This window comes from Ziziphus jujuba, chromosome 7 (assembly GCF_031755915.1).
Source record: "Ziziphus jujuba cultivar Dongzao chromosome 7, ASM3175591v1".
NCBI classification, from domain to species: domain Eukaryota; kingdom Viridiplantae; phylum Streptophyta; class Magnoliopsida; order Rosales; family Rhamnaceae; genus Ziziphus; species Ziziphus jujuba.
The window spans coordinates 20,392,106-20,419,837 of NC_083385.1; the positions used below are offsets into that span (position 1 = coordinate 20,392,106).

At 26.6% G+C, this 27,732-nt stretch overlaps 1 protein-coding gene across 1 annotated transcript; it reads left to right on the plus strand.

The window, feature by feature from the left end:
• Positions 1–27,732, plus strand: LOC107425538 (probable polygalacturonase At3g15720). The gene is made up of 12 exons (XM_048478909.2): positions 1–86; positions 7,942–8,123; positions 8,228–8,295; positions 20,077–20,208; positions 20,769–20,909; positions 21,220–21,375; positions 24,051–24,080; positions 25,717–25,924; positions 26,233–26,314; positions 26,567–26,675; positions 27,273–27,389; positions 27,514–27,732. The coding sequence occupies exons 1-12, from the start codon at positions 1–3 to the stop codon at positions 27,730–27,732; spliced, it is 1,530 nt and encodes a 509-aa protein (XP_048334866.2).

Sequence of the window (27,732 nt, forward strand, 5' to 3'; positions counted from 1 at the left end):
ATGGGAGATGTGCAATCCATATTTGAACATATACTAAATTCTTTTGCTAATGAGAGTTTGCCTTTGGTTGTGGAGGATGGCCATAGGTATGTCTTCATAAGAATTGTGCCGGGAGCATTTTTAGGTACCTAGTTTAGTCTCGCATAGGGAAGTACCACTTAGCAATTCTTATGGGAAAGCCTAATGGACCATTACCTAGATCATAGACAACCAACACATGCAATATAAAATAACACCTTGAATTATAGATAAAGCCATGACAACGTGCTAGTTCCAACTATAGCCAACAATTACAGCCTGTTATACTACATGTCATTACCGCCCATACATACGAGGGTCACTGTTGTACGATAATTTATATTAGAGCACTTTAAGAGATGGGACTATAATGTCCTAGGCCATCTGAGGAAGATATTGTCACTACTTAGCCTATATGAAGCTCTCATATTATCTAAAGAGCTCAAAAACATGCTTATGCAGGGTCTCTACTTTTAAATTAAATTGTACAAATAATACAAATAAGTCTAGAAAAAAAAAATAAAAAAATAATGAATTATAAAATACTGCTGCTGTTGTGGGATGCATAAACAAGCAACTAATTTATGAGGTTGTTTATGCATTACAATAATAAAATAATAATTTTATTTTTGTAAAATTTTATCTCAAGACTTCACATTCCACTTTTTTGAAAAGTTTCCCTTATAAAACCATTTCACATAATCCAACTTATACTCTAAATCAATATCATAATAAGATCATTTAGTAATTAAAGAATTTAAAATATTATTTGTCAACTGAAACATAAATTTAATGCTGAAAAATAAACAAAATAATTAAATTAATAAAAAAAAATCATGAAAATGTAGTAAAACCACCAATAAGTGTATATAAGAAAGAAAATCATATAATGTACCATACGACATACCTATCTTTGCCAGGTGGTGCATCACGTTTTGGAACACTACTATATAGTAATGAGATACAAAGAAACCATCATCATGACCCTTATGCATTTTAAATGCATCGTGGCTAACTTGCTATCGTATGGTCATAAGGGAGTGAAACACAACTCAATCATTACTCTAAGAGAATGATACAAAACCCAATCATCATTCTCTTATATTCGAATACACAAGATAACTAAACATGGATGTGACTAATAATATAGAATAGAATCATTGATACTATATGGTACATCATTTAAAAAGAATAATACTATATTTATAAACAATTTTTCAATATTATACTTTTTCACTTTTCCAAACAAAATACCTTACCATAATTCAAAATTTAAAATTCAAATTCAACCATTTATTTAAATATTCCAAAGATTCCAAATAATCATTTCATGCCAAAACATAAATACCAATAGTGAAATATATATCACCATAAACTACTTTTGAGCATTTTCAAATATAAATTACTTAAAAATGCTTACAAATATACAAATTTCAATCTGCTTTCTTAAAATCAATTATTCTTTAAAAGGATAAAAACATCAGTTTAAATACCAAGATATTCAAATACCAATATTTACAAGTTCATTAGGAACTTATTAGAATTTGAAACCATTTAAAATCTTGTTAAAATTCAAATGAAATGATGACATAGATATGTAAAAGCAAATATTCATATATGCATAAAATAAACATTTAAATCAAACCATTTATATAAAATATTCAAACTATATATATATATATATATATTGTACTAATATGCTTAAAACAATTTGAAAATATAAACCACTTTCAAATACTATCTGTAATAAGTCCTACTCCTTCACAGGATTGCCTTTAGATCCAATAGAGATGCCTATAATATAATAAAATAATTTTTAGTCTTTAAAAATCAAATCAAAGAAATTGGTGTGTACCAAATTCTTAAATAATTTATACAACTATAAAATTACATAAATTAGACGTCGAAAGGTCAAATTATACTGCGAACATGTAGGACCTGTGATCCAAAATTGGAATTTTCACCTAAAAGCCAATTTTATGAAATTGAACCTTCTAATTGGTCCAATAAACTTTAGGAACACAAATTTAACATCAATTTGATCTTAGATTATTCAAACACAATGCAGTTTTACCGGTAATTAACTAATTAATTCAAAAATAGAAATATACTCAAATGTTTTCCAAAATTAACAAATACTAATCCCATGAAAAGCCCATGAGATGGGGATCATATTGATATATTCACCTTGGTCTGAAAATCTTGCCGATAATTGAAAAACTCATTAGAAATCTCGGTCAAACTTGATGTTGATGGATTTCTTAAATCGTGGGGAATTTTAATAAGCGGAGGTTGAAAATGGGTTCAAAGAGTGCAAAATAAAGGGGAAAAGGCATGGGTCGGACTGAAATGGCAAAAAATCTGGTCAACCTACCAAAAACCTTGCAATGGCATTGTCGTGGCTTTGCTAGCCCAATATGTGGTGTGTGTGGAGAATGGCCACTAAAAATAGGTTAATTGGTGAATATCTAATTGGAAAGGGTGCTGGAAAAGTGTCAACCTAGTTCAATTTGTAGGTTTGTTGGGTTTCATGGGGTTGAGCGTTTCCGAAGGCAATTTGAATATTTTGAAAATATCGGGTTCCCAAGGCATGCAATCCTAGGTATACATAATGATAGGATCGCTCATTGGACCCTTCTTGGACAATCAAGAGGGTCTCATTTTGGAAACACCACTAAACCTCTATCGAGAGTTCAATGGGAGCTCCTCATAAATTGGATATAATTGAACAATATAGATAAGGTATCATAAACATTTTTAATAAAAATCTCACAAAATCAACAATAAAAGATAATATAAAAGTCATACATATTATATTAATTCATAGGAGCACTCTAAGGAGTACAAATGAGTAAATGTAAAATATCGAAAATGCTAAATATAATGTATACATCAGAATTAGTAAAAGAAATAATATTTACTATCATTAGAGTTAAAGAAAAAAGAATAATACATCAGTAGAGAAACAACATACGAATAATGAAGATGCGACATGATGTACATAATCTGTCAGTTGAAGCCTAGGGATACAATTTTAAAATATAAAACTATAAGACGAGTTCAATGAGTGAACAAGTAAAATATTTTGAAAATAACTATTATTTTTTAAAATCCTTTCTTTTATGACCTCACTTTCACTCTTTGAAAGTTATTATGTTTTGATAAATAATTTTTATAAAACCCATAATTGTCCTTAAAACATAGCAATTTCTGAACAATTAATTAAGAAAATTAAAATTTGATAATATGCATCACCATATAAATAATTAATATTTTTACTAATCATAATTTATAAATATCGGTAATAAAAAATATATAAAAGCATATAAACATATATTGTATCTGCAATATACTAATAATATTCCAGTGTACCATATCTATTACCATAACTTGTCACACAACCACAACTAGTGTCTTAGTGTGTCGTCGACTACCCGGGAGGGGGAAACTGTCAATGTAACCCTGTGTATCGTTGAAGCGTCGCTGATTAGGACCTTTCATCCAACCATAATAATCAGGTGATTAAGTAAGAGATGGTCAAATAAGCGTGCATAATCATAACCCAACAAATTCATATTTATGGTAAAGTATGGTACACAATAATCCATAATCTATATCTAAATTATAATCCAATATATTTAGATAACTATTCAAAAAATACCTATAATCATCATATTAAAGTTACATTATATATACCAACATAAACATGTATATATATACTTGTATAACCATAAATCATAATTATTTATGTCAAAATCATTTTTATCTAGCATAATATGATAAATTAAATAAATATTTCTTAGCATGTGATAAAGAATATGATTCAAATAATTTCATAAATAAAAATAATGATATTAGGTTAATTTATATATCATATAAAATCAAGCATGTAATTTCCAAAAGCATTTCAGAAAATAAAGTTCACTCATAGATCATAACTTAAACTAGCTCCTTTGCAAGATCGCCTCCAATATTAATTTGTCTAAAATAATAATAAAATATTCTTTAGACTTCAAAAATTAAACCAATGATATTGGGTGCATAATAATGTCCCAAAATAACTTTAATAAATTAAAAATTTCTAAAATTGAACATCAAACAGTCCAATTATATTGTGAGCCCTAAATACAGGACTTACAAAATTGAGGTTTTTCACATGGAAACCAATTTAATGAAATTAAACCTTCTATTGGGTCCCATCAACACATAATTACATTAATGCAAGTTCAATTTCATCCAATTTTTCCAATTGTGTCCAAATACAGTCTAATTTTATTCGGTATTAAATTAATTGACCTAAAAATGAAAAAATTATCAAACGATGTCCAAAATTTAGATTGAAAAGACCATGAGATGAGGAATATGATGGCATAGTTATCTTGGTTAAAAAGCCTCGCCGGTGGATGGAAAACATGTAGAAAAATTTGGGTAAACTTGGTGTTGATAGATCTCTCAAACCATGAAGAATTTTGACAATTGGAGGTCGAATTATAGATTAGAGGGTCCAAAATGATGGGTTGGGGGTATGGGTTGGCTTGAGATGGCCAAAAATTTGCTAACCCATTGGAGACCCACGACTCGATGTTGTTGGTGTCGGAGGCCTGATTTGGGTGTGTTTGAAGGTGGCTTCTCGTGAAATTTCATGGCCGAGGTTGCTGTGGGGTGGGCTTCAATCTTGACCCACACATGGTGATCTTTAGTGTTCAGAGATAGGTGAAATCCGGTTGAACTGATTTGGGGCGAAAACAGATTGTGGATACCCAATTTGGGCTTCTCAGGTCTGGAAAGGGTTTACGAGACTTTTTGAGTTTTTTTAATTGTTTAAAGAAGGCGCACTCCTAATGCATATATATAGGGCCTTGGCTCACAAATAGATAAAAATTCAATACTACTTTGTACATAGATAAATACTAATATTTAAAATTTTTCTAGAACTATAACTTTCCAATTGCAATTCAGATTAATGCGTGTTACCAGTCTACAAACTCGTATAGATGAGCTTTACATCTTGGTGTAAGAGTTAAAAAAATTCATTTCTGAAGAAAAATCAAACTTGGTCCTATTTAAAAGTTCAGTTTGATCAAATTTGGTCAAACCACCTAAATTTTCAAATCCAAAATGTTTTCTTGGGATGGGTCATTACAAACAGGTCTTTGGGTTTACTAGTAAAATAATATCAGGACTAGTTTGGAAACTTATATAATCTTGATGTTTAAAACTTCTCAAAACCATAACTTTTAACCGTAACTTGAAATTGAGTGTGCCATCATTCTATCAACTTGTGTTAATGAGTTTTACACAATGGTATATTGGTCAGATCCAATTTGATCACAAAAAAATCAATTTGGGAGCCATAAACAGTTTAATTGGCCAAACCAAATCAAAATTTTAAAATTTCAGGCATTTAATAGGATGGGATATTACATGTCTTCTCTCAAAACATGTCTTCTTGTTTACTTGGCTATCTGCTAATCCTTGTATACTGTGAATCTTATTTGATGGTTCTATGGGAACATGCAGATTATTCGCTTGAAGGGTGATCTTCTTCTCTTCAAATATTTTTTTATAGTCAGATATGGAGAAGGTATTATTACGGGGTCCCTAGAACTTTGATAATGCGCTTCTCTTATTAACAAAGGTTGGTGGAGAATTTACTCCCAATGAAGTAACCATTATGACGATAGCTTTTTGGGTTTGTATTTTAAATTTTCCATTTTTTTTTCCATATTGAATATTATGCTTAAGCGATAAATGGTAGAATTGAGATTGTTCTTAAAGTAGATATGGGGGAGGATGCTTTCTATTGGAAACCTTTTTTAAGAATTCAAGCGATTCTGGATGTTACCAATTGAAGAGGGGTTTGGTGGTTATGGCTACAAAAGACACCAAAAAGCTATATGAAAAACTTCTTGACTTATGTTTCCAGTATGGATATTTGGTTCATGTTAAAATGATGTGTTTTGATATTGATTCAAGGGGGTAAATCAATTCAGTTCTTGGCTAAAGGCTGGAGGCACTAATTTTTTATTTTTTTTCAAATTGAAAAGATAGTCGTTCTTCAAAAAGTTTTCTTTGATCCTCTTTTATTCGGTTTGATATTGGTAAGAATGGAGGGGTGAGTTTTTAGTCAGGTGAGTTTGTTAGTCGTGGTTTTGCCAGTCATTTCCATTAGCCATCGGTGAAGAAGATAATGGATGGTTCAAAGTCGACACCTGCGGGAGACCCATGTTGAGCTGACATGGACAATCTATCATTTTAGAATAATGGTAATGGTACAAACTTTAACGTCTAGTCAAACACATTAAATGCTGCAGCAAATCTTGCCAATGATTCTTCTGTAATTTTCAACCAGTCTTTAAAGTTATGTTGGAAGAATTTAATTCCATGAAAGTTAATGTTTTGGGAGACCCATCTCTCAATCATGAGGGAATTAATCTGAAGGTTTCAAAATTAAAAGATGCTAACTTTTTAGGTGCTAAAACTAATTTCAAGGATGTAACACTTTCTTTTGAGATTGGAAATATTTTCTACTGACAATGAGTTCAATTTTATTAGGCCCAGGGCTACTATCCCAAAAAAGGTGGATTTAGTGAATGGGTATGGGTGTAATACAAGTGGGCCTAAGGTTAAGAGCTCTTCTGTTGGGTCTTCTTCATTTAAGTCTTTTTCTTTTTGGAAAAGGAGGGCATGAACTCATGGGCTTTTTTCATCAAAGTCAGTGGGTTCATCTACACAAAGGTAAGCATTCACCTAAAAAGTTTTCAGATCTATCTTTTGTAGCTTATCCTTTGAAGAAAGTTATATTATCTGTGATTGATAGTTTTGAAGTTGTTAAAGGTGACGTTACTTTTACAAGTACAGTGGGTGTTATCTTTGGTCATGTTAGTCCTCCATCTTTTGATCAAGTGTTTTCAATTCTTACATCAACTGTTGACATGGTGGGGACTACTGTTCAGCCCCACCATGAGTCATAAATGCATTGAGTTAGAATGTTCGACAGCTTGGGAACCACCGGACACTTTGAGCTCTTTGCCTTCTAGAAAGGTAACAAGATTACTATCTCGTTTTTCTCATGGAAACAAGGATTTCTATGAAGAAGTTAGATTCTATCAAGTGTTCCTTAAATATGCATGGTTGTTTGAGGGTTGATAGAGTTGATTTTGGGGGAGGTTTATCTCTTTTTTAGATAGACATAGTTAAGGTGGCTATATGGTCTTAATCCTTTAGCCATATTGAAGTGGTGATTTCTTGTTTTGGTATTGATACTTTTTGGCTTAATGGATTTTATAGTAATCCATAAGTCTTTGAAAGGTTTCATTCTTGGAAATTATTGTAAAGGCTAGTTGGTACAAGAGTGGATATGAGTGGGAGATTTAACAATATCATTTCTCAATCAGAGAAAATAGGTGAGAGGCAACAAGATGAGAACTAATGACTAGTTTTTTGGATGTCATCGGTCCTTTTTTCTTACGTGGTTTGTCTTCCTTTGGATATGAGTATACATGGAATAATGGCATATTAACAAGTGTCCAAACTCATTTTGATTGGGCCTTGTTGAATAGTTTATGATTAACTCAATTTCTTCAAGCTCATGTATCTCATATTGTAAATTTTGTTTCTAACCATATGGTTTTATCTATCCTTTAAAGTGCTTCTCCGGGTGTTCTTATTTGTTCATGGGAATATACGTTGTTTTCATTTTGAGGCATCTTGGACTAAGGATATGACATGTGAAAAAATTATTTAAAACTCTTAAAAAACCATTTTTTAACACCAATATACAACTCTAAGATTACCCAAATTGGAAAGCCCATTGGATGGGGAACGCATTGGTATATTCACTTGGTTCAAAAAGTTTGATTGTGATAGAAAAATCCTTTCAAAGTTTTGGCTAAACTTGATGTTGTTGGATTTCTCAAACAGTGAGGAATTAGGCCAAAAGGAAGGTGAGAATGAATTTAGAGCGTCTAACATAAGGACAATGTTTGTCTCTGCCGAAAATGGCCAAACTCTAATGGAATCCAAGCAAATAAGAAATTTGTCCCCACCATCAGAAAAGTTATGGATTTTGCTGATGGTGTTAGGCTGTGAAGTTTTAAGGATAGGTATGAAATTCCTTGGATTTCCAATGTTGGGTCACATATATCATAAGGTGGTTGTAAATAGGTTAATGCCAGTGTGACTCTGTTGATGGTGGTGATTGGTACAGGTCAAATTGGTTTGGGTATGGGTTGCGACATGGGTTCTAACGGTTTCAAGAATAAAATGGAAAGTTTTGTATTTTTTTTTTATCCTAAGGCAAGGTTCCCTTGGTATATATCCCTTGGGTCAAAATAATGACAAAAACTGGGACCAATTCTAATAATCAAAACTTTATAAGTCTGTAATTTTTTAACCATAAACTTAAAATTAAAAATCAATTTATGAACTCGTGTCGACGGGTTCTAAACAATGATATATGCATCAAACTCAGAACCAGACTATACAAAATGTCAAACTTGAAACCCACGTAGTGTCGAGTTCGTCAAACTAGTCAAATTTGTAAAATGGGAGATGTTGTTAGAACAAGTTGTCAAATTAAGACTAACGCTTTTTGGTTTATTTTTATCATCATGGATTGATTTTGTCCACATTTCTGTGAGTTTTTTTTTAATGATTTTTCTTTGGGATTTTTAAATTTTTCATATTCATACTCAGTGAAAGAAACTCATTGGTTTTCTCACCTTCATACACCTTCAATTACTTGTCCATTATCATATTCTTCTTGGATTGTTTTGATTTTTTGTTGAGACAAAGTCTTGGAGGTGCGTTTCCCCTGCGAGGGAAGGCTTGGGGACAGTGGCTCTGGAGTCATCCTCGTGAAGAGTAGACGTTGCAAGAGTCTTAGAGAACAATTATCACATGCCAACATAAAAGATCGGGTCACGCACAGTGACTAGGGATATTGGATATCATCCTTACACTAAAATTGTATGTGCTTTGTATGATTTTTCTATTTTAGTGGATTTTATGTTAGAGGCAATGACTACAATCATGATTTTTTTCCTATTTAGGAGTTTCCACACCTATTTAGGAGTTTCCACATAAAAAAAACTGTGTATTCAATATTTAGTTTTCCATCATTTAAATTTTGCATTTACTACTTTTTATATATCTATTGTAGGAGAGCTAAATTCTCAAATTCTGGTTGTATATAGCAAAATTTGAAATTTTAGTTTAGAGGTTTGTGAAGTAGGTCTAGACTTCTATAGATACCTATTTATATATAGTTGCAGAAGAATAACATAATTCTTGAAAATGCCTATTCAACCTCCCTTTTAGATTTTTTTCTTTTTGTTATTTCATAATTATCTAAACATAGGAAACTTCATATTTTCCTAAAAACTTTAAATAAAGAGAAATTATTTGATAGTATAGGTTTACTATGTCAGCCATAGGCTTGTCCTATTATATTGCGCCAATTCTTTAAATATGACACATCATTTATGTCTTTTTTAAGATTCGTTATAATTGTACTCTACATTGGAAAGTTATTTGTTAACAAATCAGATTTCTTTAATATTTCATCCAAAAGAAATCAGTTCCTTTAATATGAATTTTTAATATATTTAATTTCTTAAACAATCTGAAACAAAAAATACAAATATTATTTCTTACTATTTATAAGCATTTTGGAAAAATTGGTATAGTTATATATATAGATATACACCTTATTTTTCTTATAAAATAGTATCAATACAAAAAGAAGAATTAAAAAAAAAAAAGAAAAATATTTCTTTCATTTTCAAAAAAAAAATAAATAAATAAAAAAGATATCCCTCTCAATTTATCATGTTAAGATCATAAAGTATGCGTGTATATATATTGGATGAGATATAAAATACATAATAACATTTTTTAAGGTTTACATATATAAATATTTATATATATATATATATATATATATATATATATGTATATATATATGTTGAATGGAATGTGAAATGCATAATAACGTTTTTTTAAGATTTTTTGAATGAAATATATTTTCTTCAAATTTGTTATTTTTCGAACCAAATTTAAATAAAGAAAATGCTTTTTTTTGGCATATAAATGATTATTTTTTAGAAGGAAACTAAATATATTAATAAATAGATTAAATCAAAAAATTAATTTGATGAGAAATAACTTACTAATTTGAAGTTTAATTATATAATCTAAAAAATTAATATGAATGACATGTCATAGTTATGAACTGACGTAATATAATTGGATCTATGGTTGATGTGGTAGACATGTCTTTTAAATTTCCACTAACTGTTCTTATTTACCAAATAAGACATAACAAAATTCAATGATCACTATAATTAAAGTGTACCTTAGAATAAACTAGACGTGCAACCTAATTAAATAAGTGGCATGTTAAATTATAGAAATAACCTTTTTTTTTTTTTGGTTTATATATATATATATATATACACACATATGGATGTGGGGTGGTTTACTTATGTGTTAAGAAAGTTCAAAATCTAAATGGCCTAGGGCTTTTTGTTGATTTGAAATTGTGCAAACTGTATAGAATTAGATGCTTGATTTGTTTGGATTTGCATCTAATTTTAATAAAATTTAGAAATTGTGTAAGAAAAGATTAATGGGTTCAGTCGGGCTGATTTTTACCCAAATCATTTTTTTTGGGATTTATTTGTGTTTTTTGTTGATTAGTATTTTCGGTATTTTGATGAATGTTTTTTGTGCCTCTGGAATGTAGTGACATGTACTATTTGAGAATACTTCTTAATATAGTTTGGGCACCAAGAAATTTAGAAGAAATAATGCATATAAATGGCATTCAATATAATTTGTTGAAAAATGTTTGCTATGCAATTGGTTTGTTAAATGATGATAAAGAATATGTCGATGGGATAGCTGAAGCAAGCCACTGGAATCTGCATACAATTTGAGAAATCTATTTGCAGCTTTATTGTTGTAAAATTTGTTAACGAGGCCTAAATTTGTTTGGCAACAAAGTTGGCAGTATTTATCAAATGATATACTTTACTGGCAACGCAACATGTTGTATCATCAAGGTTTTATATATTCATTAATGTTTTTATTTACATACTAAGAATGATTAATTCAACTTGATTGTTTATTTATTCCATTTCATAGATTTGCAATTGACTGGTGAAGAGATAAAAAATTATACTTTTTTAGATATTCAAAAGATTTTATGGAGCAATGGAAAAAGTCTTCTTAACTTTCCAATGTTGCCTTTCCTTGACACTATTGATGTTTCTATCTGCCAAAATAAACTTATACAGGATGAGCTGCGTTATGATAAAGTTGTTTTGGTTGAGGACCCACAATAAGTGTGTATTAAATCTCACAGCCGAACAAAAAAATGTTTATGAAACTATTATAGGTGCTGTTGAAGGTGTCAAACCCAATCTATTCTCTTTGTATGGATATAGAGGTACATAGAAAACTCTTGTCTGGAAAATTTTATCAGCAACATTGAGGTAGGGAAGGAAAATTTTGTTATTTGTAGCATCGAGTTGTATAGCATCTCTTTTTTCTGTTGGGAGATAGGACAGTACATTCAAGGTTTACTACACCTTTTATTTCAAATGAAGATTTAACTTGCAACATTAAACAAGGTAGACAGCTTGCTTAGTTGATTATCAAAATTGAACTTGTCATTTGGGATTAGACACCTATGATGAATAAATATTGTTGAAGCGTTGACAGGTATATGAAAGATATTTTAAGTTTTAGCAATACATTTAGTTTGGAGCAACCTTTTTGTGGTACAACTTTCATGTTAGGAGTAGATTTCAGACAGATTTTATTCGTCATCCCAAAAGGAAGTAGGTAAGATATTGTGCTCGCAACTATCAACTCATCATATTTATGAAAATATTGTAAAGTTTTGAAGTTGACAAAAAATATTAGACTTCAAAATCTTTACTTAGACATTGATAAGGATGAATTAAAAGGTTTTTCAAAATGGATATCAAGCACTAGAGATGGAACAATCGACAATTCAAATGATGGTCATCTGACGATTGATAATCCCGATGATCTTTTGATAAACGATCTAGAAGATTCATTTGCATCTATTATAAAAAGCATGTATCCTTGTTTCTTAAAGAATGTTAATGACCCATCGTATTTGCAAGAAAGAGCCATACTTACTCAAATTCTTAAGATTGTTGAATCGATAAATGAATACATGGGTTTCCTTAATTGAACTAAGGAAAAAAACATATTTAAGTTTTGACGCAACTTGCAAATTGAATTCCAACATTGATCTTATAAGAGATCTTCATACATCAGAATTTTTAAATGCTATAAAATGCTCTAGGATGCCTAATCATCAATTTAAGTTGAAGGTTGGTGTTTTCGTTATACTGTTAAGAAATATTGATCATTCTTTGGGTTTGTGTAATAAAACTGGATTGGTCATTATAAGGCTTGGGAATCATGTTCTAAAGGGCAAAGTTATTTCGAGAAGTATTGTATGGTATAAAGTGTTCATTCTAAGAATGACTATAGCTAAATTGAACCCAAGATTACCTTTCAAGTTTTTCTAAGGACAATATCTATTGGTTGTATCATATACTATGACTATTAATAAGAGCCAAAAATCAATCTCTTTCACATGTGAGACTTTATCTTAAAAAATAAGTTTTTAATAATGGACAACTATACATTATAGTATCTAGAGTTATAAATAGGAAATGACTGAAGTTACTAATTTGCAATAAAGATGGAGAAGCAGCCAATTCAACTACTAATATGGTCTTCAAAAAAATTTTTCAAAATTTGGACCAGTTATATTGACTTGAAAGTTTTAATTTAATAATATTGTTTTTATAATACTTTGTATTTGATTTCATTATAATTCCTTTTCATAACTCATTATCAAAATAACATATTACGATTATACATGCTATGTACTGCATGGGTCTATAACTAGTATCCTATCAAAATAAAGCACTCCTAAATTGAGTAAAAGAAATATAATTAAATAAATGAGTCAAATAGTCCAATTAATTAATAAACTATAGAAAAAGAGGTTTAGGAGCAAAGTGCAAAAGGGATAAGGATTAAAGAACAATAGTGACAAAGTGGTGAAAACACTTTATTTATATAGGGCTATTCAATACAACCCTGCCCTTTTATATGGTGCGCCAAACACATCCACAATAGTTATAGGATTTTTGCATGAATGCCTCTCGATCTTTACATCATTTTGCATTTTGCCACCGATCCTTTCTAATTTTTCTAGCACTTTGCCCTCAAACATGTGTCATGCAGTAAGTGATTAATTGCAGACCAACCATAAATAGATTATGGCCAAGTGGTGCAACGAAAAAATGGGAATGGGGTTATAATGCAAAAACAAAAAAATTTAAGGGCAAAATGCAAAAAGGGTAGAAAATTGGGAGGAACCGTGCCAAAAATCATAAACTATATTTTGGTTCCTTTGGAAAATGAAAACAATGTGGATGATAATGATTACACTAAAGGTAGTCCAATAAAAACCAAAAGGTTGTAAAATAAAATAAATAAAAAATATCCAAAAAACTAAAGGACTATACAAACATAAAAAAAAATAAAAATAAAATTCATTTTGGTCTATAGCGCAATAACATTAATGATAAGATCTATCGAATAAAATAAAATAGTCCAAAATTTATGAGTGATGATAGAGGTACTAACTAGTTTATCAAAATATTTACTAAAGTGTGTGCCTACAGTGCATGTTTAGCTTTTATTGGTTTAAATTTTAATATATCTAAATATAGATAAAGGAACCTTTTAAAAGATAAGTGCAAATAAATATAAACTAATAACAGAATAACTTATCACTTGAAATCTTTTGGTAGATTAGTTGCTACTTCTAACATTATTAAAAAATTAAAGGAATCAAAATATAAACAGTAATCTACATGTACCAATATGGTGACTAAAACATTTACCAAATGATATTTGAGAGTCATTACATATATATATATATATCTATAAAATCAAGATCAAATTAGATTTTTAATATCAAGACTTATTTTCTCAACTTTTGGATTGTATCAAAGGATAATATATAACTTTTTTTAATTACCAAATGTTCAGACATAGTTCACTTTTTCTAAATACGATTTTAGTATGTCACTAAAATAATATTTTACTACTTTTTAAATTTTAAATCCTAATTCTTGAGGTGATCTAAAGATCAATAATAGAAGAACTGATTTAAACATTATCAGGTCAGTCTTGATGTAAGTCTGACTATATATATATATATATATATATAGTTTTGATTTAGTGGAACAACTAACTCAGTGTATGATACCGATGTCAAACATATAATAAATGGGGACAAAAAGAAAATGCATAAATTTTTTATTATTTTTTAAATATGAATCTAATATAATTTACACACAATGTGGCAATTGGCTATCATTAAATATTCACTTTTTTTTTAATAGAGTTTTAGTATTAAAAAATAAAAATAATACTATAAATTAATATTGTCATCTATAATTTATCAATCATACACTTATATAGCCAATCATAAGATTAGCTAGATGGCTTATTAGATTGTACTTGATATATATATATATATATATTTGTATTTATATAGATATATCAATTATATATCTATATAATATATAAAAGTATAATCATATGTACCACGTGTCAGCACACAATTCTTCTAAAAATATTTTTTTTATTTATTATTTATTATTATTATTATTATTATTATTATTATTATTTATTATTTATTAGTTATTATTCATTATCTTACCTTTTATGGATACAACTAAATATATATAAAATTAAATTTTGATATAATTTAATTACATACGGTAATAATTTTGAAATATTTTTATTTTATTTATTATTTATCATTCATTATCTTACCTTTTGTAGATATAACCAAAATGAATAAAATATTTGATTTGATATTATTTACCCAATATATATTTATGGGTTTGTGTAGCCATAATTAAAGATATATACTTGTGTATATACAATATATATTTAATTAAAGATTTAGTGAATATTCCTTTGCATGTACAATTATTTAATATTTGATTTTATTTTATTTACCAAATAATTTAAACATATTTGGCTATAAATTAGTAAGTGACACCTCCTGATATTTTAAAATTTTGATATTTAATATTTTGTTAGTTTTTATTTCTCTCATATTTTTGTTTTAAGGTTTAAGTTTTTTTTTTAATTTTTTTTTATGGATCCTAAACATGATCATGTTAATTATAAGCATGTACGTAAGCCATGCTATAGATTTTAGGAAGAAATTGATGATTTTGAATCAAGATATGATGTAAAAATTATTATAAAAGAAGAAGATGATTCTGATAAAGAGTTCTTGCTTATTGATTGACCTTTGTCTATCAACTTTTTTAAATGATGGATAAGAAAAAGATAAAAATGAGAAGGAGTAGAAGATTATTTAGATCGAGGGCATGCAAGAAAAAACAATACGATTGTTCTAGCAATTAAGTGGTGCCGGAATTCCCTGATTTTAAGATGACTTTATTAACCAAAAAGCAACTTAAGGAGATAAAGGGGCTGCCCAGATATTATAATTTTTTTTTCTTATTATGCTTTTTTCTATTGGGATCGAAATAATATAATGTTTTTATTTTAGTTAGTCTAAATTACAATATGATTTTTTTTAGGCAAACAATATATATATTTTTTTGTGGTTCGTTAATATAATTCTTCTCTTCATTTGTTCATAATTATTCTCTACATTAATATAATTTATGGCTTCACTAATGGAATTAATTCTTCTGAGTGTCACTTCTTACATTGTTTTAATTGTTAGCATTCATATCCGTGCGATGCGCGGCATGTATAACCATAATAGATGATATTAAATATAATCTATAATAATTAATTATATTTAAAAATTTATTTAAAAGTTTTATTGCTAAGAAGTATATTTGGAACTTTTTTTTTTTTAATCTATACTATAAAAGTTTATTAAGAATTATAAATTTGTTTTTAAGAATTATAAATTTGACTTCTATATATAATACTATTCAATTATGAAATTCAAATTCAAAAATTACTTATATAAATTACCTATATAATTATTTCCATCTATGAAATTTTCTTATTTAATTTTTTGATTTATGGAATTTAAATCTATATAATATATAAAAGAAGAAGCGTATGCGCCACGTGTCAGTATTCCCTTTTTCCAAATTCTCTCCAAAAGCACCATTTTTTTAATTTTATTTTTTTATTATTTATTATTCATTATTTTACCCTTTATGGATATAACCACATATGTATAAAATTAATTTTGATATAAATATCCATAACTAAATTACATATAGTAATAATTTTGAAATAAATTGAAAATAAATAAAATATTTGATTTGATTTTATTTACCAAAATATATTTTTATGGCCTAATTAGTATACATATATATTATAATAGAATTATACATATATATATGGCTTCATATTAGATGGCCCTATATATATATATGGCCTAATATATATTATAACGGAATTATGGTCTAAATATATACATATATATTATAATGGAATTGTGGCCTAATATCTATGTTAATAATGTCTATTTAAAAAATATAAAAATAAAATAAGAAAAGTAACTACTAATAAAGAAAATGTTGATCTATTTAATTAATCCTAAAACTATTTAAATTTTACTTATTTTACTTGATGATAAATATCAATTTAACAACAAAATCATCTCTTACCATGATTATTTAATTTGTAAACTTTGTCTGTCACATAAATTTATTGATGCATAGATTTCTCCAAAGTATATAATAGTTATTTTTATTGGTTTTTTTTTTAATTGAAGAATGTACTTTTAATGCTTACTTTTATTAGAAATATATGTAATAAAAGATTTTTTTATTATTAAAATATTTTACATAATAATTTGACAAACTAATACATATTCAACAGGGATATGTAATAAATGAAATTTCATTATAAAATAATAAAATTAAAATGCGGTAACTAATAATAAGATTAATTTTTTTACTAATAAATTTATAAGAATAATGTATTTTTTTTAATATTTTCCAAAAAATGTTTAAGATGTACTCGTGTATATATATATATATATATATTAACAAAGGAAATAAATACTTAAAAAGATTTATATAAATATATATATATATATATATATATTAACTTGCATTTAAAAGATAATCTTAAAATTATGATAACATATGCATATATATAGTCAAATATCATTTATATTTTATTTTTTCAATGATAATTCGTCAAAACATTCTCCTCATTACTGTAGTATATATATATATATATATAATAACTGCAATTTCAATTATAAGATTAATATCTTTATTTGATATCTTTAAAATATATGTGAATAGAAATAAATTAATAATGAGATTAATCTTCTTATTTGTTTTTTTTTTTTTCTAAATCTTAAAAGATAAAGTGAAAAATATGCATATAATAAATAAATTTCTTATTACTAAATATATTTTACTTAACATTTCCATATACTAATACATATTCATATATGTATATTAATAAATTGAATTACATTATAAATAGTCAGATTAAAATATAGTAATTAATAATTGTATTGATTGCCTTCTAAGAAATTTAAGGTAAATAGTGCATTTTAAAAATATTTTCCAAAAAATGTTTAAAATGTGCTTATATATATTTATGTCAATAAAGGAAACAAATGCTTAAAAAATAATCTTAAGATTATGATAATAGATATATAACAAATAATATTATATATATATATATATATATTCATACCATATTCTCAATAAATAATAAAAGTACAAAAATACAAAAGCAATGATAAAGAATATTACATGTATTCAAATTTGAGTACATAAATTTTATATACTTAGAAGAAAATATTAAAAATTATAATCTAAATCTAAATATTTTTATTAGTTTTTGTATTTGTTTTATTACAAAATAATTAGATTTTATATACAGTGATTGATAATGAAATTAATCTCCTTATTTTATTATATAATAAAAGATGTTCTTTTTATTAAATATATTTCACATAAAAATTCTATATACTAATACATATTCATATATGTATATGTAGTAGATGGAATTTCAATATTCTAATATATTGATTTCAATTATAAAATTGATATCTTTATTTGATATCCTTAAAATATATATAACTATAAATAAATTAATAATAAAATTGATATCCTTATTTGGTTTCTTTTTAAAATTTTAAAAGATAAGGTAAAAAAAAATGTATGTAATAAAAGATTTTTTTATTATTAAAATATTTCACATAATAATTTCATAAAATAATACATGTTCATATATAGATATGTAATAAATGGAATTTTATTATAAAATAATAATATTAAAATATGGTAACTTGTAATGAGATTGATCTTCTTACAAAAAATTTACGTTGAATAGTGTATTTTTTTAATATTTTCCAAAAAATGATTAAGATGTACTCATATATATAAATATATATATATATATATATATATATGTTAACAAAAAAAAAAAAACAAATGCTTAAAATTATAATGATATTAATATATAATAATTTTAAATAATAATAATAATAATAATTAATTAAATTACATTATGAGTATTTAATATATGGAAATGAATTATTTGCAAGGACTCAAAATTCGTTTGAATTAGAATTTAAATTCTATAGATAAAAAATATTATTTAAATATATTTGAATTTGAATTAAATTATATAAATGAATTTGAATTTAAATTTCATAAATGAAAAAAATTAGATAGAAAAATTCCATATATGGAAAATATTATATCAGTAAATATTTTTGAATTTGAATTTAATGATTGTATAGTATTGAATATAGAAGTCAAATTTATAGTTTTTAATAAACTTTTATAGTATAGATTGAAAAAAAAAAAAATTTAAATATATTTAATAACAATAAAATTTTTAAATAAGCAGTTAAATATAATTCATTACTATAAAGTATTTTTAAAATTATCTATGATAATTAGATATACCGTACATCGTACGGGAATAAATGCTAGTATATATATATATGCAAAGAACTTTGCTTAGCCCCATGCTCATGAAATGACACTGTTGCCGTGGATGCTTAAATAATGTTTCTAATATCAACACTAATATCATGACTTTCTTTTTCAACCCTTAGATCGTATTAATAATTAAAGTTTAAAATTATATTTATTAATGACCGAATCCTGGTATGATTCACTTTCCTAAATAGGATTTTTTTTATTTTATTAAATGCATATTTTATCATTTTTTTGAATTTTAAATCTCAATGATCTAAAGACTAATAGAAAAAAAAAATCTAATATTAAAAATATTAAGCTGTCCTGTAGTGAACTATATATCAATTATTAGAGCAAGACAACTTATACTTGACTAATTTATTCCTTAATTACAGGTGTTTATATTTTGCATTTTATTATTTACTAAGAATAAGCCAAAAAAGAAGAAAAAGGAAAAGAAATGATAAGAAAGAAAATGACAGAAATACGTTTATAGAAGTTACACACAATATCTATGATATGACGTCTAACTATTATCTTAGTTATTTCCCAAAAATGATTGATGTCTAACAGTATCTAGATGTTCCTATAGATTATTTCACCAAAATTACCTGTTTCTATTATATTTGTTTTACAAGAGATCTCTGTGTTTGTTATTGAAATAAATCTTACAACCCAAAGAAATCTCAATTTCATACATAGAGAAGGCAAGACAGTAATTTGAACTAATTAAAGGAAACTGATTATCTAAAAATTGGATTGCCTTCTCCCTATCTATTTATAAACGCCGAATATATAAAATTGTGGATATTTTAAATAATTTATGCTGAATATATAAAATTGTGGATATTTTAAAAAATATTATTGGTCTTCCCATTGTGGCATTTCAATGGTATAATATACATAATAAGTATATATTTTGCATGCTAGTCTAAATATCTGAGTGACTGTATGTAATTAACACTATAATCTTCTAATTTGCATTGATTAATTCTACTTTCCATGATGTTTTTCACGGACGCAGGAGCTTCATATCAACCTGTTGATGATGTTTAGTATTGTCTCATCAATTTTAAGCACAGGAGATGGCCAAACAACTAATTTCAATGTGTTGGATTATGGAGCAAAGGGAGATGGAAAAACCGACGATTCTCAGGTATTTAATTAATTTTGATTAACTAATATTTTACTTTTAAACAAATTCTCAGGTATTTAATTAATATTGATTAACTAATATTTTATTTTTAATGTATAATTTATAACCTTTTTATTTGTACCCACCGTTTTAAAAAGCATTCAACTCGAGGTAGACATGCAAAAGATGTCTCAGATACAAAATTTGGGCATGGATTCGTGGGCAGTATAACTTGATGCGTTTTTTTGTGCTTTAGAGGGTGGCATATGCCTATGTAGGAATACATATATATATATATATATTTTGATAAGAACTTGTTGGAGTACTTTAATCCAACTTTAAAAATAAAAAATAAAAAACCTATTTCACCATCATTTAGAACTTTTAGGTTATTATCTGTAAGTTAGAAATTTGTACAGTTGCATTATATATGCTTCAACGCCTTAAGGCGTAAGCCTTACTTCATGGCAGATCAAAACAGCTAGCTGGCCTTTTTTTAAATTGTGGATAAGAAATTTATATATGGTCACTAACCCTCTAAGGTTTTACATGTTGGTCATATATATCATATAAAATAAAAGGCATTCTTAAAGGCATGGGAAGGTTTGTGTACTGAAGCTGTTGAAGCTCCTCCTGCCCTTATCATACCAAGTGACTATTCGTTCTTATTGCAACCTCTGCTGTTTAGTGGCCCTTGTAAGTCCAACACTGTTCATATTCAGGTAAAATATATAGTACTGCTTTGTTAGATACTTTAGGTTTAATTTTAGTTTGATTTTTTTTCTAATAACTATGTAGTCAAATTTGAATGAAGTTTATTCGGTAATATGTCTATCTTGATCAATATTAATGATGACCAATAACAAGGATATTCATTTTTAAAACTCGAGCATACAAAACTTCTCTACTTGAAAGATGAATTAATTATAAATGCCTAACACAGTATTTTATTTATTCCACAAATAACAACTTTTTTTTTTTGGGTTATTATTTATTTATTTTTTGGGTTATTGGTTATGGGGTGGAGCGCAGCTTATGGGGAATGTTGTGGCACCAGACAACCTTGATGCATGGATAAATTGCAGTACATTGTACAAGTGGCTGGCCATACATTATGTAGACGGTCTCATCTTCAATGGATTTGGACATATCAATGGCCAAGGTTCACCATGGTGGGATAATGGAAATGTAAGTAACATTTCGTATAAAAGGAGGCTTATTGCACCCTTGTCTATTGAGTTGCTGGGGTTTGTTGCATTTGGCTCTCTAAGCATTAAAATTGACAAAATACTCTTTTGAACTTTAAAAATTATGCATCATAATCATAAATGGGTAACACCCTTTATTTTCACTCTTAGGTGATACATGAGAATTGGCAGTATTGTTATTTTTTAAGAAATATCTTCATCAATGTCTCTTTAACCATGGTTTTAAATATCTGAAAATTTATGTCGAAATTTTCATTTTTTAAAGATTGAAAGGAAATTTAGATTGAAAATGAAAACGGATAGAATTGTCATAATATCTATCGAAGTATTTGAATTTTGCCGAAATTTTCTATGGAAATTTTCATCAAAATATCTACATTAAATTTTAAATAATTTAGTTAAAAATCCATAATATCCATTAAAATTTCAAAAATTTCCATGTATTCCGAAATTTTCATAAAAATTATGGAAATATCTATAAAACTTTTATGATTTTTTATTTAAAAAATTCATAAATATTATTAATGTTTAATAAATTATTTTATCAACTTAACTTTAGTGATAGTTTTTATTTTTTTTATTTTTATCTTTTAATTATCTTTCAAATATTTAATGATACAAATCAAACAAAGTGAATTAAATTGAATAACTTTTATATATTCTATTTATTGATAAAATATATACATACTTTCTATATATTTTGTATAAGATAGATTCATTAGGATCTTATTATGACAAGTTAATAGTTGATCGTATAAGAATAAAAAATAATAATATAAAAATACAATATTATATAGAATTAATATTGATAATATTTAAATTAATAATATTAAGCAAATAAAAATAAAAAGATGATAGAATATATTATTCTAAACATCAAGAACAATTACATTTTATACAAAATTCTTATGGTTGATATATTAATAATTATATGAAAAATTATCAAAGAGATACATTTTTTAATAATTGCTTTTCACATTTCACATCTCAAAATAGGAATGAAGAAAAAACTAACAATTTTCAACCATTTAGGAATTTTATAAGTATTGAAATAATATTTATGAAATATAATGTAATTGTAATAATTGTTTTATCTTAATTAATAAACAATTTTATTAAATATATATTTTTCCATATTTTTATTAATAATAAATTATTTTTAATTATTAATGCTTACTATAAATTAAATTGATTAAAAAAAATAATATCTATTCAATATTTTTATAATTTTATAATTAATTTATTAAATAAGCGGATTTAAAGTTTCAATTAAAATTTTTATTTTTTAAAATAAATTTTTATAACTTTTTGTGCGTTTTTATCAATATTTGATACTTTCCAATAGTTTCATGAAAATTTTCATATTTTGAACTTTTGATATTTCCATTAATATCAAAATTTTAAACATTGCCATTGATTATGTCCAAGTTGCAAATTGTTCCTTAAAACTTTAGAATTTTTTTTTTTAAGTATTATAAAAGCATTTTGAAGCCCAATAAAAATATGATAAAATTTTTCGGAAGACTGAAAAAATTAAGGAAGTCACAAAAACAATTATAGAAGCTTCATAAAAATTCAAAAAGTTCCAAATTTTTTTTATTATCCCCTGAAAAATTTAATTTTTTTGAAGGCTCTAAAATAATTTAATAAGCCCTAATTTTTTTTTTTAATTCTGGAGGCCTAGAAAAATTAATAAGCATAAAAAAATTTCCAAAAAATTAAAATAATTTTTTCCAACGGCATAAATATAATGAAGGGTGGAAAAAAAATTGATAAGCCACAACAATATTTTTTGTAGCACCGCATAAAGTTGATCGCCTTTTAAAAGTTTTTCTAAGATTTTTTGAATCTTAAAAATGTTCTTCTAGGACCTACAAAATTTTTACAAAGCTTGTTTTATTTTTTTAAGGCTGTGTATATTTATGGAACTTTGAAAATATATTTTTTGGCTTATTGAATTATTTTGTTGCTTCTATAATTTTTCAGTACTTTAAAAAAATTATCTAGTACTTCTCAAATTTTTATGGACTTCAAAAAATTTTTGTAGGCTCCTCAAATTTTTCCGGAGCTTTTAAAATTTTTCTAGGGACTTTACAATTTTTTAGGAATTGAAATTTTTGTTGACATTTTTATTTTTATTTTATTATTTAAGGGGCACTTTGCAACTTGGGCATAGTCTGATTGACTTTATGATGCATACCAGTGAAAGTTCAAGGGTAATGCCGTTAATATAAAGCTTATGGGATAAAATGCAATAACTCCAATAATAAGCCTAAATACAAAATATCAATTTCATTCTTACTGTTTTTGATGCCTGAGCATGAAATTGGATTTCATTTAACTTTTCATTACCAAACATGAAATTGGATTTATATTAGACCCAAATTGGTTTTTTTATAAGAGGATCCAAGAAAGTCTATAAAATCTGTCTGCTATTTAGCACAATTAAAGGAGAAAAAAAAAAAAAAAAAAAGAAGAAGAAGAAGAAGAAGAAGAAGAAAAAGTGAGTTTGACCAAATGGGCAATGCTCGAAGAGTGAGCTGTTGGACTTGATTCAGGATGATTACTTGAATCTGTTGCAACTTTTATAAAAAAGCCATTGCATTATACTTGTCCATCTAAGCAGTGAAATCAGTATCTGTGTCCTATTTTCAGGTGGAGCGCAAGAATTGCTCAAAGCCAACGGTAAGTTGAGAAAATCTTTAATTTCAAATTGCGGATTTTGTTTTTTAAACTTTTTTCAGATGTCATTTTTTTTTTCTTTCTCAGTCAAAAATTAGTCGTACCCATGGTAATTGTCTTTCACACAATGAAAAATTCTCTTAAGTCCAAATTTAAATTAATATGGAAATACAAAGCTTTTTGACAAATAATCTAATCTTTTTTATTTATTCAATCTAAAGATTCATATTTGTCCTTTAAATTTTTTTTTTTATATATTTCGTATTGAAACATTATTTGTTATTTACCTAAATTATTTATCATTGCTATAACTACTCCTAATTAAGTTCAAATGCTCTTTTTCTCTCTTATTTGGTTTATAATTTCTAATCTTAACACATGAATATTTTCTTTTATTCTTACCTATAACCCCAAAAAAAAAAAAAAATTGTACATATTATGCATATGAAGAAGAATTTCAAGGTTTTAATGATTTTTGACACAAAAAATTATACGTTTTTCTCATATAAAAAAAGAGTTTAATATTTATATATATGTAAAAGAAGTGTTTAAGATTATTTGATTATTTAAATAGTATATTGTGGAAAGGTTCGAGGAATACATGTATCTATTTAATATATATATATATATATATATATATATATAGATTTATAAATCACAATAATGAAGAGTAAAACGGAAAAAAAAAAAAAAAGGAGAAGAAGAAGAAGGATTGGGGATTAAGAAAAGAGAAAGATGAAATACATGGATCTACTTCAAATAATATATATATAAATAGGGAAAAAAAAAAAAGAGGATTAGAGATTAACGCGAGAGAAAGATGATTGAGATTGAGGAAAGAGAAAAATTATTTTAAAATTAGAGATTAACGCGAGAGAAAGGTGTTTGAGATTGAGGAAAGAGAAAAATTATTTTAAAAGTAATAAATAATTTAGTCAAAAAAAATGTATATGAATATGAGATATTTAAGGGTTTTTGATATAAAGATATAAACATTAAAATTAAATAAATTGAAAAAATTAAATTATTTGTCAAATGCATTTGTGGAGAAAATCCTCGCCTACATATATATATATATATATATATTAAAATTTTGTAATTGTTTTTAATTAACATGTTGCTCTTTTGATAGCCAATAAAACCACTTAAAGCCTATTTGAAAGGAATTTTGAAATAATTAAAATCACTTTTAGAAAGATAACTTTTTTTGTTTTTTAAGTTGTATTTTGCTGAAAACATGAAGGCTTTTACTTGACCTTTTATTTCTAGAAAATCATTTTTTTGGCGATTCAGTACTGCCTATCATAGATTTTTATTTATTTTTCTTCTTTTTAGGATTATTCAAACCTAAAACCTCATATATGAATGAAAGATTATGCCCCATAACAGTTGATTGTTTTGAAATCACTTTTTAAAAAAGAAATTGTTTTTAACCCTCTGTGGGTGTTTTTTCCTTTTGTGGATAATATCATATCATATTATTCTCCAACATCTTTAAACTTTTACTTTCGTTTACTCTCTTTGTTAAGGATATCACTTTTTTATCGTCCACAACTTTTTTTTTTTTTTTTTGACTTGAAAAATTAAACTTAATAATTGGCTAAAATCAAATAATGCGGTGCGAGTGTTAATTTTGCAGGCCCTATATTTCCACAGTTGTAATGGTCTTCAACTAAGAGGGATTACACATCTTAATAGCCCCAGAAACCACATAACCTTGAATGGGTGCAATAACGTAACTCTGTCGAACCTTACTATAATAGCTCCTGATGATAGCCCGAACACTGATGGAATTAACCTCAAGGATTCAACCAATGTCACTATTCAAGACACTACCATCGCAACTGGTAATTAATTATTTTATTTATTTATTGTATTTATTTTTAGATGTAAGAGATGGAATATTATTTGAGTTCAGTATAATTGTTTGAGAAAGTAGTGATTTTGCCATTAAACTATTACAATCATTTTTTTTTTAAATTTATATTTATATTACCTTTGTATATGCTATCATAATATCAAAATTTATTCATTATAGAGAACGATTTAGTAGTAAGTTTTATTAACTTTTGTTCGAAAGTGATTTCTTCAAAGAATTTTTTTAAAAAATCATTCTTAAAATTAATTTTTATTCCCTTGAAACGGTAATATATAGGTGATGATTGCATTGCTATAAACGAGGGAACCTTCAACGTCAATATAACCGGTGTAGCATGTGGACCAGGTCATGGAATCAGGTTTAATGATCAATTTTCTGTTTCTTGGTCTTTGGTTTATAATAGTCAAAAGAAAAATGCTGGTTTTTTTGTTTTTTGTATTTTTTTTTTTTGGGGGCATCTTAAGATGAAAATCCGTAATTCATTTGGGAAAAAGTTTAAGAAATAAAAAAAGTTGGATACCCCTAGCCCTCTTCAATAATCAAATAAATTGCTTAGAAATTAATTAGTATATGCATTCTAATTAATCTGTCTTTGTGTCTGTGTAACTAGTATTGGAAGCTTAGGAAACACCGAAGATTATGAAACGGTGGAAGAAATACATGTCAGAAATTGTAGCTTCAATGGAACTCAGAATGGAGCAAGAATCAAGACCAGACAGGTATAATATAGACAAATGGCACTGCTCCAACCCAAAAAGAGAAAATATTAATTACAAAATTCACACTCCTAATTACTTTTGATTATCCTATAGCACACACTCACACACGCCTATAATAATTTTGTGGTGTAGACGTCTGCAAAAGACGATATATAATATTTTTAATGATGATTTTTTAAAAAATTATCATCTTTTCAGACATCTGCAAGATAAAAACATAAAAACATTCGCATCATAAAAAGACCTCTACACATACATATACACATATACATATATATATTAAGCTTTTATTTATTTTATTTTTTAGTTTCTAAGCATGAAATGTCACCCGCTTACATATCACATAATTTTATTTTTTTAGTTTCTAAGCATGAAATGTCATCCGGTTACATATCACATAATTATCAAGTCCTGTTATTTATATATATATATTTCAATGGTGCACAAACTTCGATGGAATTGATGACATCATAATATGGTCATTAAGGAAGAAAGAAAGTTAATTTTGTAATTTCTCATAAGGGAATATACACATATAATATTATTCAATAGATATATATATATGAGAATAATGTTGTGATACATACATGTAAATAGGATGGAATAGGGCATGCTAAGAAAATATCCTTCGAGCACATCATATTTATAGCAGCTGGAAATCCTATCATTATCGACCAGAATTACTTTGGTGCCGAAGGAGGGTGCAAAAATAAGGTAAATTAAACGAATCAATTAGCATAATAATTTATTCGGAATTATTATTATTATTATTTTTCCATTGGACAGCCCTTTGATTAAATTGACCAATTGACGCATATGTGAAAAATATTAATTTCAGTTCCAAGTGAGTGATATCACATATAGAGATATACAAGGAAGTTCTGCTGTGGAGGAAGCGATTAAGTTGGATTGTTGCGGTATAGGTTGCCCAAATATTGTGATGGACCATGTCAATTTAACCTCTTCCCTTCCAAATCAAAAGGTTCTTGCTGTCTGCAACAACGCTTCTGGAACCTCATCATCTACTTTGCCTGATGTCCCTTGCTTATCAAACTAA